At 42.4% G+C, this 12,959-nt stretch overlaps 1 protein-coding gene across 3 annotated transcripts in view; it reads right to left on the bottom strand.

Moving 5' to 3' along the window:
- Positions 1 to 894: 894 nt before the first annotated feature.
- The window catches only part of PROSER2 (proline and serine rich 2), a 39,229-nt gene continuing 27,164 nt past the window's right edge, over positions 895 to 12,959 (bottom strand). Inside the window, exons 1-3 of one of the 3 annotated variants that reach the window (XM_075599477.1) lie at positions 4,343 to 4,593; positions 4,027 to 4,255; positions 896 to 2,641 (exon numbers count right to left, since the gene is read on the bottom strand). In XM_075599477.1, the coding sequence (XP_075455592.1) occupies positions 1,617 to 2,641; positions 4,027 to 4,255; positions 4,343 to 4,363 (1,275 nt within the window). In that variant the 5' untranslated portion in view covers positions 4,364 to 4,593 and the 3' untranslated portion in view covers positions 896 to 1,616. Of the gene's footprint in view, positions 2,642 to 4,026; positions 4,256 to 4,342; positions 4,594 to 12,959 lie in introns of those variants that run through there. The other 2 variants (XM_075599476.1, XM_075599475.1) reach the window with 2 other exon arrangements.

Genomic DNA, 12,959 nt, shown 5'->3' with positions numbered 1-12,959 from the left:
AAAATGAATCAATGACTAGCAAAAAAATAATAAAAAATTGGACAAATATATACTTACAAATAATATTTTATATATACATATGAATCACATTCGCGTTTTAAAAATCACAGTATAACTTCTGGAGTTACAAAAAGCCCTGGTACATTAAATGGTTATTATCATCATTAATGTGAGGGGATCTTGTTGCTGAGTAGGAGGGTGTAAAGGCCGGAGGACTCTTCTGTACATACATGTACATTACATGGATACATGTTATTTACATGAGTTTACTTGTTCATACGGTTACACTTTGCTCGTTACCCATGGGGCCGGCGGTGTGGACATGATCTGATTTTCATACTGTATACGTGGCACTCTTGCTGCTTTCGTGCCACTCATTTTCTAGTAAAAAATACATTGCTTTTTTATCTTAAAAGAAGATATGTTTCTGTAATAATTTGATCCCATTGCATTCCTCATGTTTTTTTCCTGAACAATTTGAGCGGCACATTTGGCGGGGGCTGAGGTACCCGTATGGAAAATCAGGGCTTTCACTCATTTAGTGGCAGAGGGATCAGCATGGCACTGATAACCCCTGTAGCATTGAATAGGCGTTTATTCAAATTAGCGCAAGACTTCTAGCTGTACAATAAATATAAAATAAAACGTGCGTGTGTAGATGTATAATATATATACACATATACATATGCATACACACACATATATATATATATTATATATATATATATATATATATATATATATATATATACAGTATATATACACATATTGATAGATTTATTATTGATATATATATATATATATATATATATATATATATATATATAATATATGTACAGTATGTATGTATATATATATATATATATATATATATATATATATATATATATATATATATATATATATATATATATATATCCTTTGAAAGAAAGCTTCAATTAATTTTAAATTCACCCAGCCAAAATATAAATCACAAACTAAATCCAATTTTTGTTCTTACGATTACTAAGAGCAGAATAAAATCATACAGGCCGTTAATCCAACGCACAACATTACATTTGCAGTTGATGTCCATGGCTTCCTTGGCCTACACTCCAGAAAATGGCCATGCTGCAATTTAAGGCAACATGGATCATGATTATACACTTCCACTTCTCTAAAGCGCAAAAGTATATTTTTCACTTTAAATTCCACTGATGTTCACTGCGGCTGAATCCATCGTTCCCTATCAATCCCACCGAGGAAACGACATGGTGTATAAAGACCTCTACTGCCCACATTAAACATGGCAGGCCTGTTTTGTTGGCTACATTATATTTTATCTTTAGAGAATGAGTTTGTGAAGCTAGGAATCTATACTCCGTGCAACATGTTTAGTTTAAAGGAAAAGGTTTGGTTCTGATCATATTGTACTATTGCAAGTGCATTGTAGTTCATATAAACTCTGAATAGGCTAAACATACTGTAGCAGCTGTCATACCAGTTTGAGTCCTTCACTGATTCAACAGCATGGCTTTCTTGTCCTGATATTCTTACACCTGAACCAAGAAGAATCCTGCTGAACTGGTCCGGCATAAGTCAATTGTTTTGCATGTGGAAACCTGTGTGTCACAGTTTCAATACCCTGACATTTTCAGTAGGCCCAGTTTCCGAAGAGCATCTTTTTTTGTTTCGTCAGTGGAGTCACGTCCTGAAAATTTCACTGTAATCCCCTGTGGTCGAAAGCCAGTAGGTCTGGGCATGGAGTAAGACTTCTTGACTTCATGATGAACGTTTGGCTGCTTCTGCTCATAAATGCTTTGTGGGGAACTGTGAGGTGTGTTCTTCTCTGGAGATGAAGAGGCTTCCCCTTTGAAAACAACAGTTTTCCCCAGAGGAACAAAAGGACTGGGTTCACTTTTTAAGATATTGCTGATATTTTCATGTCCATTTGAAAGTTTCCTAGGAGATTCTGATGGAAAGAACTTTGGTGGGTGGTGACCATTTGAGATAGGAGAGGTTTCTCTGAGAGCTGGTACCTCAGCCTGAACTTGTGTTTCTTTAACCAAACCAAGCTTGGTTAGTGCCTCATACCTTGTTTGCTCAGTAGCCATATCTCGAAAGGACGAGCTCCTATAACGACTTTGCTGTTGATGATCTCGGCCTTCCAATTCATCAGCAAGCAAAGTAGGTCCATTAAGGTTGGCCAGCACCTGAGCCTTGCGCTCATGTACATGAACAGCTGCCTTGGCAATGGTTTTGTTATACTGTTTTCCAACCGGTGTAATATTTATGTTGGTTGGAAACCTATTCAATTTTGCACTGGCTGGGGCAGGGAATCTGAAGTAGTCTTCACTGATAGGCGAAGTTGCAACACTCTTTTTTGATTCAACTGGTTTCCCGTCCTTTGGTGAAAAAGGAGAAAGACTTCCATTGTCTGCATTTTTCTCTGAAATCTTTTGAGCAATTACTACAGGGGTTGGGACACCACCAAGACATTTTCGGTGCTCTGCTGGCATTTCAGGAGATAGCTTTTCATTGGCCTTTGGTGAAGTCACTGCTGGGAGGACCAACGGTAAACTCGTAGGGATGGCAGCCTCTGATACTCCAGTCTCCTTTCGCGTAGGGTTTCCCTCATAAGTGTGCCATCTGATACCAGAATCTATGTAGAAAAATATAACAATTATTAGCATTTTTTGCCATCTTCAATTAATGACCCCTAAATAATTATTTTATGTACAGTAATCCTGCTTGTGCATCTAGTACTATAAATTACATGTGTATCATTATATCCCACTGATTTCCAACTTTTTTTGGTTAAGGAACCCCCAACCCTCTAATAGCAACTCTGATATCAGAGGCATTGTAAGAACCCCCAACCCTCTCTAATAGCACGTCTGAGATCAGGTGCATTGTAAGGAACCCCAACCCTCTCTAATAGCACGTCTGAGATAAGATGCATTGTAAGGAACCCCAACCGTCTCTAATAGCGCGTCTGAGATCAGATGCATTGTAAGGAACCCCAACTGTCTCTAATAGCGGGTCTGAGATCAGATGCATTGTAAGGAACCCTAACCCTCTCTAATAGCGTGTCTGAGATCAGATGCATTGTAAATTCTTTTGTATGCGATACAATTTTCAAATGACCAAAAAATTGAAGGAAACCTTTTATGGATGCCCAGGGAACCCATGTGTTCCTAGGAACCCTGATTGAAAAACACTGGTATATTCACCTGAGGCATAAAGCATATATGGTGTCTTTCCCAATGTCACATGGAATTGGCACTTGAGGTCAAGCTAAGTGCTGCCAGTTGAGAGGCTAGTGCCTTCACAACAGAGCTAATCTTAAAAAAGGGTAATTCCCAGGGGCAGGATAATTTCCCCATTACAAACACAACAAATGAGCGTCATTTGTGAATGGATGGATATATAGTTAAACAATTCCACCTTTTGGTACAAAGGCTTAAACTGAAACGGTCATGGATTTCCTTTGAAGCAACAAAATTGCCCATAGAGCCTTATTGCTTGTCAATCATTTTATATTTGTTCCTATTTTGGTATTTTTCTGCTTGGTAGTAGTTTGCTAAGCAGAACATGCCAATGTATTTTTCTGTGCAAATGTATGTTCTAACAAAAAACAAAGAAGCCCAAATGTAAGTTATGGCTTTCCAGTTGCAGAAGCTCACGCAGCTATGGGTATACAAATCTAAAGTATCTAGCCACTTCACTTTCATATGCAATTTAAACTACTTTGTTACAATCCTTTGTTCACTGCAAAAGCGACAAGTTTTTAGACTAATACATTTTCATGTACAAGATATGTGGCCCTAAATCAGATTTTAAAGCAAAACTCATTTGTTTCTACTATATACCAAGACACAATTTCAAACTTGTAAGAATGATGAAACCCTTTCAAATGTATTGTAGCTCTGAGCTTCAGAACCTAAGGGGCATCAACAAGTCACAACAATGTAGATAAATCTATTGCTCTGCACCTTTAGTAAACTGACATTCACATACTATGATCATTGAAAATAATATCCATACCTAATGCCATGTCCCCTTCTACTTGACTTCGTCCAAGCTTTACTAGGTCAATTATGTCTTCAGTCTCCGAGTGGCTTTCTTCTGTTGATCTGGGAGAGTAGTAACCAAAACTTGTATTATGGAAAAGTGGTGGTTCCTCTAACTCGTCTTCAAAAGCATCCAGTGTTTCTTCAAAAAACAGAAGAGCATTCTTCTCCTCGCTGGTTAGATACTTGAGATTCTCATCATCCTAGAAAAAAAAGGGGAAGTAAAATCTAAGTGTTAGTAAAGGAAAAATGAATCTAAAAAGAGCACAGTGGTAAACCACTCTACATACCTTCCTGGGCAGTTCCAACATTACTGAAGTTGGTTACTAGCACTGTCTTGAGCAATATTTCTTGTGTGTGCCCGTACAACATCTAAGAGGAATCAATTTGGATAGCGTCATGCATGGTGTTTTATATGATGCAACAAAGGGCGGGGATTGTGATATGAAGTTCTTCTTTGCTTACAAAGGAAAGATATTTAATGTATGCAGGATCACAAGTAATTACACATGCGAGCTTTCTTCCATAAGACACTCTCATAGAACCACTTAATCCCGGTGTGCTGTGCGAACATGAAAACACACGAAATGACTAGACAAGATTGCAATGCTACTCACCCTGCTCAGCTATTTCTGATATTCACCCAAATACTTTGTGAGCTTCATTAAGCTATACATGGGGAGGAGCAGGAAACCACAGCAGCAGTAAACACATATTTATGTACATAGCCGTATCGCACAGATGTTCCTGTTTGGAATACCCAAGGAACTTATGAACATGAGAATGCACGATATGACTATATAAACACAATGAATATTGCTTGGCTATTCACCAATCAGGGTCGGCTGGGGTCCTCCCTACATAACCCCTGAAGGCCGCTGGACTAAAATAGTTGACAACTGAGCACATTTGTACCTCTTAACGCACTATGGGAGCGCTTTCATTGCACATGTGTTGACCCTCATATTTTAAAAGCATCACCCACTAAATTTAAATTATCGCTCATAATACCCAGCAGCTGCGTCTATACGTTACTCTGATACCCTATAATAAAACCCTCTTTCCCAGGGTTACTGTACATAATTTTTTGCTCTATTCATTTCTTTAGATGCATCAGGCTACTCCTATCAGTGGCATTTGAGCACAATCAACACACACTTTTACAGCGGTAGGTGAGGCAAGGGAGGGGAGGCTTTGAAAATCTTTAACCTCTGTGCTGCCATTAGGAGCCTGTAAAAACAATGCCCTTTAGGCAGGGAAAGGTAAATTTCTACTTAAGATTAAAGGAGAGGAAGGGAGAGAGGGGGAGAGAGGGAGGGGGGGAAGAGGAGGGGGGGAAGAGGAGGGGGGGGAAGAGGAGGGGGGGAGAGAGGAGGGGGGGGAGAGGAGAGAGGGGAGAGGGGGGGGGGGAGAGAGGGGGGGGGGGAGAGAGGGGGGGGGGGAGAGGGGGGGGGGAGAGAGAGGGGGGGGGAGAGAGAGGGGGGGGGGAGAGAGGGGGGGGGGGGAGAGAGGAGGGGGGGGGGGGAGAGAGAGGGGGGGGGGGAGAGAGAGGGGGGGGGGGGGGAGAGAGGGGGGGGGGGAGAGCACCAAAGTTTTACTTTTGGTTGTATGTTTATTGAGAACATTGACGTTTTTCATGAAACAGCAGCTCTCACTCACTGTGGACAGTAAAGTTCTACTTACATAACCACTGATTTAAGAAAGTGTTACAAATTGTGGCAATGCTGCTCGAAACAGTGACATGTATGTATGTATGTCTTTATTTACATAGCGCCATTAGTGTACATAGCGCGTCACAGCCGTAATACACGTGACAATCATATAAATAACAAATAATACAAATAACACATAAAGGGGAGAAGTGCTTCAGTCATAAAAGTAACATTTAGGAAAAGGAGTCCCTGCTCCGAGGAGCTTACAGTCTAATTGGTAGGTAGGAAGAATGTACAGAGACAGTAGGAGGGCGTTCTGGTAAGTGCTTCTGCAGGGGGGCAAGGTATATGTATGAGGTATAAAGTATCAGCCACGGATACATCCATATTTAGGGCCTCATGCAGAGAGCAGCGAATTTAAAAATTGGAGAGTTTAAAAAAAAGTAGCTTTTTTGGAGAGTTTTATTCTCCATATGCAGAAATGTGCGAATTCTGCAATGTTTGGCATTAATGCGTGTGGCGAGTTAGAATTGGAGAGATGCGCGCTGCAGAAATGTGTTAAAAAAAATCGCGCATTTTTTTTCCCCTTTCCTATAGGCGGCGAGCTCCATCTACTTGCCAACTTTTCTTGGCGAGGCAAATAGTAGCAAATCGCGCCATTTTCTTGGCGCGAACAGCCGCTAGATGCCGTTCGCGGCTCTCTGAATTAGGATATTTTTAAAACTGGCGAGATGTAGGTTCTCGCCAGCCGCGCGGCGAGATTTTGAAAAAGAAAAAAAAAAATGGCGCGTTTTCCGTAACTCGCCATTTTCGGCACGAATTTCCCCCCAAAATGGCGAGATTTGAAATAGCGCTGCTCTCTGCATGAGGCCCATAGAGTGAAAACAGGATTTCAATAAATGTCTTCTGTTGCACGATATTGAGATTTTGCCAGCATACTGAGCATAGATACCGTAAACACTAGAGCTAGATAGAAATGTGCTATGGGGCTGAACTCTTTCCCTTTGTTAGTGCAACATGACTGAGCCCCTGACAGAGAGCCCCAATGCTACTCCAACATGGCACATCATAATTAAATATTTATCTTGTCTGATCTTTTAAGAGAGGTTCGCTTAAATTATTTGGCCAAAGCATTGTAAGATTGCAGACCACGCCAAGGTATCCCCTCTTTCTGCAAGTCCCAACACTATCTCTGCCAATGTGCTCCTTACCTGCCTGATATGAGGAAGAAGTCTTAATAGACTGGTCATTCACAGCGGTTTATACATTGTCACAGACCCGCTAGCACTCCTTATTGACATAAATATCCATGACCCCTCCTCCCTGTCTCCAAGGACACCCTTCCCACTTTTAAAAAGCAAGTCTTGAGATGCAGCTGTGAATAGGACTTTTTCCAATGTACTGTATCATCCAGCCATGATCCTGAAGAATTCAGAGGACACTGTGTCTTTGAACTTCCAGCATCTCTGCTGATGGAGCTTTGAGAAGCCAGTTGTCAGGATAGGGTACTGCTGTAATCACTTCTTTTAGAGATGCCACTATAACAACCATCACCATGGTGAACTCTCGGAGGGAAAGTGAGACCAAAAGAGAGTGCCACGTATAGCCACAGGCCAGACACTGTTTGATTTCTCATCCAGCCCAAACGCCTGGTTTTGCCGCTATGAATGCGCTGATACTTTCTAAATTGTACAGTAAATGTGAATATTTTCTCTCTATTTGTATACATTTTATAATACACCTCGGGGCACCTGTCAAAGTTCTGTTAATACGATATGTTTTGCTTTCATTGTAGCCAAATGGCACTAAAATTGTACAAACTGCTACTTGTTTACACATTACTTAAGGCAACAGAATAGTATAGTTTAGTTAACAAAGCATAGACACGAGCCTGCTCTAACCCCTTAGTCATGTAAACCACTTCCCATGAAGTGTCTATTATGGATTGCAAGCCAAACCACTACAAAATAGATTAACAATTGGAAGAATATAATATAATGCACACGAGGATACAACTGTACAAAAATATAATAGTAAATATTTCATGTCTATAAGTCATAATAGAGCAGTACAGTCATTGTATTCCCTACCATAGAGAGTTTAGTCATTTGTAGCACTTGAGACACTAGGGTTATGGTTTAGTGGATTTCGATTTTCTACATTACTAACACAATTCTGCTGGGTAACCTCTGTCTTCTCTCCGAGGTAGAACAGGAATCTCTTGATAACTAACCCTTCTCCCGCTCCTCCCCCCATTGAGATCAGTTTTTTTATGTCCTACATGGAAGTAGTAGAGGTGTGTGTATAATTATTTTGGGACTGACCCCCTCGGGGTGTCGGCGCTGCATGGGAACCACCGAATAGTCAGGGACCCGGGATTTGGGAGTCAGGGTTGCTCCCTTCCTCTTAAACCTTAAGAAGGGGACATCGTTTGCCTCCTTGGTCCTCTATAACGAGACTAGACCTCTTAGTGGTGCGGCAGTGCTGCTCATGTGGTTACCAACACCAGAGCTGGGGACTATGGTTTCCCAGCTTGCGGAAGTACTCTAGGAAGTCTCGCTCTCAGATAACGGCAGCGGCCACCATAATAGAGGATACTTCTGTCACTGCGTATCAAGTGGACCGCATCCTGCGCTTCTGGGAAGCACCTGGAGGAGCATTTTTTGTATGAGAGCACCATGCTGTGCGAGTGTGTCACGTCAGAATAAGACCGTTGCCAACAAGAGAAGATTTAAATGCCTTCTTTTCCGCTCCTTGTCTGGCATTTCCTGCATTCCCCCGTGCAGCTGCTGGCCCTGTCTGGATGAACAGAAGTATAATGTGTGGTGCTAAGAACTGTATACAGCTATAGTGATAATATTATGAAGATGATGAATCCTATATGAGGTCTGGGATATGTTCTTGATTGTAGGGAGGTACTGGGTGTGGTATCCTAGTTGGTAAACCACCATAGATGGCACTCAAATTGTCCAGGAACCCAAAGGCTAATGATCACCCCAATAAACAGTACCCTAATCCCTTTGTGGAATAATGATATGACCATGTACAGTAGCAAGCAAGAAAACTCATGAGTCCGCTGCAGCGTCCATGTTGATCCCAGCAGACCTCTGGGTGCGCCTCCGTCCTTGGATTTAATAGTCATGGAAGGAAAAAAGGCAAGGCATTACCCTACCAACATGTTTCGTGCTACACAGAGCACTTTATCAAGGCCTTATTTCCTTCCATGACTATTAAATCTTTTTATGGATAACGCACTTTCCTCCTAATTTTCTTGTTTGGATGATTCCGGTTGTGCTCTGCCACTTCTCTCTTCTACCTGCACCTGTCTGGATGAAGCCCACGATACAGGGCTTTCTTTGCTGAAAACCTCAACTTGTCTATGAAGGGCTCGGGAACTCGCGACAAAGATTTAATTCGAGTCATGGTTTCTCGTTCCGAAATTGACATGAATGAAATCAAAGTTCATTACAAGCGACTCTACGGAAAAACTCTTCGCCAGGCCATTTTGGATGACACCAAAGGAGATTATGAAACCATGGTCTTTTTATCTTGGTAGCTGTTTTGCCTCCCTGTTCCCCACAAATCTCACAACACCCCTCACTGCCCCCCCCCCACTCCCACAGTACCCCCTCACTGCTCCTCTGACACTCGCCCATCACCCCCTACTCTCACTGCTCCCCCCCCAGATGTATGTTATGATTTGTACCACTAGCTATCTTGAATTAAAATGTTTGCTGCTATGTTGTAACCGATTTGTGTTTCTTTCTTTGATCAAATGTGTCCTTTTTACTTATTACCCTAGGTTAAGGATATGTGTGGCCCTTTCAAGGGCTCATGGGCCAAATATATTATGTTGCCCACCACTGGTCTAGGAGAAAAGTGAACAAAGCAATGACAGTGGTGGTGGATATTGGCGGTTAAGCGGTTAGAAATGAGGATCTTGGGGGTGATCTTAGTGGGTTATTTAGGGATGATGAGGGTTCACCTATCAGACATGGGTAATAATAGTCTGATTTTATCATGGCAGATAGCGATTGAGAAGATGGTAAAGTTGGGGGCAACTCACAAGGCCAGTTTAAGGTCTGTTAAATGACGTTGCTAGTGGTGGGAGAAGTGTGGCCTGGGAGGGGGAGGGGGGGAGACTCCGTCAGTATTGGCTCCTTTAAGTATGGTGTGTTGGACCTCTCAGTGAGGATTAATGAGGAAAGCAGGGTCATGCCTATCCGGCATAATAGTGTCCTTTTGTATGTGTAAATATGTGCCATGTGGTTTGGACGGCTAGTGGCAATGAGGATTACGAGTCGAAGGTATCTCTCGGGCTCTTATGTATACAGTGGCAAAGTAAGCTGGCTAGTCTATGGGTTCCTTCAATATATATTTACCTTTAATATGTTTGACTTGTTTTAAATGAAGCTGTGACCGGTTTATCCCCCCAAGAAGTTGTGTGGTGAAGTAATTGGCACTGGTGGAGGGGTCTGGATCGAGGCAACGGGTAAGTCTTTTACAGAGTCTGGTGTACCGCCACAGTTAGGCAGGATGTGACTAGCATAGCAATATTTACCAGTGTTATTTTCACCTCTTTGCTTTCCCCGCTCGATCCAAAGGTCTATTTCAGGCTCCGGATCAGAGTAAGGTTCTTTTTCACGTTACTATAGCGAAACATTATGCTACAGTGATGTGACGCCAAGCATTTTCTAATGAGATGTATTTCAAGTGTTGTTTTTGCATATAATTAGCTTCGAGGATACCATGATAACTCAGGGAACAGAATGTCCGTTCCAGTTTTAGGTGACATCATGTTATGATTCCTGATCTAAGGGACCTTTGAGAATCTGGCCCTTCCACTTTAAAAAGAAAGTGCAAGGTATTCATTTTAAAAATACTATATCTCCCTTTCAGGCATTATTATGTAAATGTTTTCTAAAAGGAGATCCAAAGTACTTTGTCCCAATGTTTAGAAATGTTGAGTTTTTGCAAATCAGACATAGCATAGCTACGTTTGTATGTAGAGCCACGTTGGCCATTGCTAAGCAGTGATACTCCGTGTTTGCCTTATGAGCTGGCAAGTTTCTCAGTGCTGATTGGGACTGGAAAGAGAACCTTGATCACCTACGGCAGCTACGGCTGCTTTCCCTTCTGATTCTGTCTGGCAGTCAATGAGTTAGTTAGGCAAAGACCAGTCACGCAGCACCCGCGGAGCCTGACAAAGGGAAGGTAAAGTGGGGGGGGGGGGGGAAAGGGGAGGACAGAGGACAGACATGACATTTCATCTCCGAGGGCACAAGCTGCAGTCATGAAGGTAAACAGAAATACAGGTGGATTGTGAAAGAAAATACTACAGCGTGCAAAGGATAAATAGGACAATGAATAGAACGAGACTGGGAGTGCAACCGGAGCGTGACTGTCAATCAACATTAAATTATCAGGACCGTTTTAAAGCTCACATCCCACTGGGATTCTGGGAGTTTCATGAAGCCCACTCTCCCACCCCACCCCTCAGTCCTTGTTTTCTGCATATAGAAAATAAGGACTAAGATTTTTTGAGTAGAGCATAAAAAAGAAACACCTTGTTTTTTTGTTTACCAGCAGAAGATCTGGCAGTAAATCGGTAAGCCCCTCAATAAGTTTGGGAAAATTCAAGCAAAGGCAAAACATTGGTAGAAATATAAATAAATTAAATCCCCGAAGTCCCAGCTCCGGCACAATGCGAAAGCATTAACCGGAGGGACCTGTCACAGTTAAATGTGTTGCAATCACCAAAAAGGTCGGCTAACCGGCCTCTTCATCTACCATTACACCTTCGATCACGTCGAGCTTAGCAGCTAGTGGTTATCATATGTGTTACCGACACGCTGCTCTGTGAGCGCTGCAGAGCTGTTGAGCGGTGTAACTTCTCACTATTGTGCATAATACTATGTGTTACCGACACGCTGCTCTGTGAGCGCTGCAGAGCTGTTGAGCGGTGTAACTTCTCACTATTGTTTATAATACTGTGTGTTACCGACACGCTGCTCTGTGAGCGCTGCAGAGCTGTTGAGCGGTGTAACTTCTCACTATTGTTTATAATACTATGTGTTACCGACACGCTGCTCTGTGAGCGCTGCAGAGATGTTGAGCGGTGTAACTTCTCACTATTGTTTATAATACTATGTGTTACCGACACGCTGCTCTGTGAGCGCTGCAGAGCTGTTGAGCGGTGCAACTTCTCACTATTGTTTATAATACTGTGTGTTACCGACACGCTGCTCTGTGAGCGCTGCAGAGCTGTTGAGCGGTGTAACTTCTCACTATTGTTTATAATACTATGTGTTACCGACACGCTGCTCTGTGAGCACTGCAGAGCTGTTGAGCGGTGTAACTTCTCACTATTGTTTATAATACTATGTGTTACCGACACGCTGCTCTGTGAGCGCTGCAGAGATGTTGAGCGGTGTAACTTCTCACTATTGTTTATAATACTGTGTGTTACCGACACGCTGCTCTGTGAGCACTGCAGAGCTGCTGAGCGGTGTAACTTCTCACTATTGTTTATAATACTGTGTGTTACCGACACGCTGCTCTGTGAGCGCTGCAGAGCTGCTGAGCGGTGTAACTTCTCACTATTGTGCATAATACTGTGTGTTACCGACACGCTGCTCTGTGAGCACTGCAGAGCTGCTGAGCGGTGTAACTTCTCACTATTGTTTATAATACTGTGTGTTACCGACACGCTGCTCTGTGAGCGCTGCAGAGCTGCTGAGCGGTGTAACTTCTCACTATTGTTTATAATACTATGTGTTACCGACACGCTGCTCTGTGAGCGCTGCAGAGATGTTGAGCGGTGTAACTTCTCACTATTGTTTATAATACTATGTGTTACCGACACGCTGCTCTGTGAGCACTGCAGAGCTGTTGAGCGGTGTAACTTCTCACTATTGTTTATAATACTATGTGTTACCGACACGCTGCTCTGTGAGCACTGCAGAGCTGCTGAGCGGTGTAACTTCTCACTATTGTTTATAATACTATGTGTTACCGACACGCTGCTCTGTGAGCACTGCAGAGCTGCTGAGCGGTGTAACTTCTCACTATTGTTTATAATACTAAGTGTTACCGACACGCTGCTCTGTGAGCGCTGCAGAGCTGTTGAGCGGTGTAACTTCTCACTATTGTAAAAAGTCACGATCTGTCATACTGGATTTCAGCAAAAAAAAAAAAAAGATTATTAGTTTGTGGCAACACAAACATTTCCAGACTGCTCGCCAGGGGATTATTT

The sequence above is a fragment of the Ascaphus truei genome, chromosome 5, assembly GCF_040206685.1.
Source record: "Ascaphus truei isolate aAscTru1 chromosome 5, aAscTru1.hap1, whole genome shotgun sequence".
Lineage (NCBI taxonomy): Eukaryota > Metazoa > Chordata > Amphibia > Anura > Ascaphidae > Ascaphus > Ascaphus truei.
This window is presented reverse-complemented; position numbering and strand designations above follow the sequence as displayed.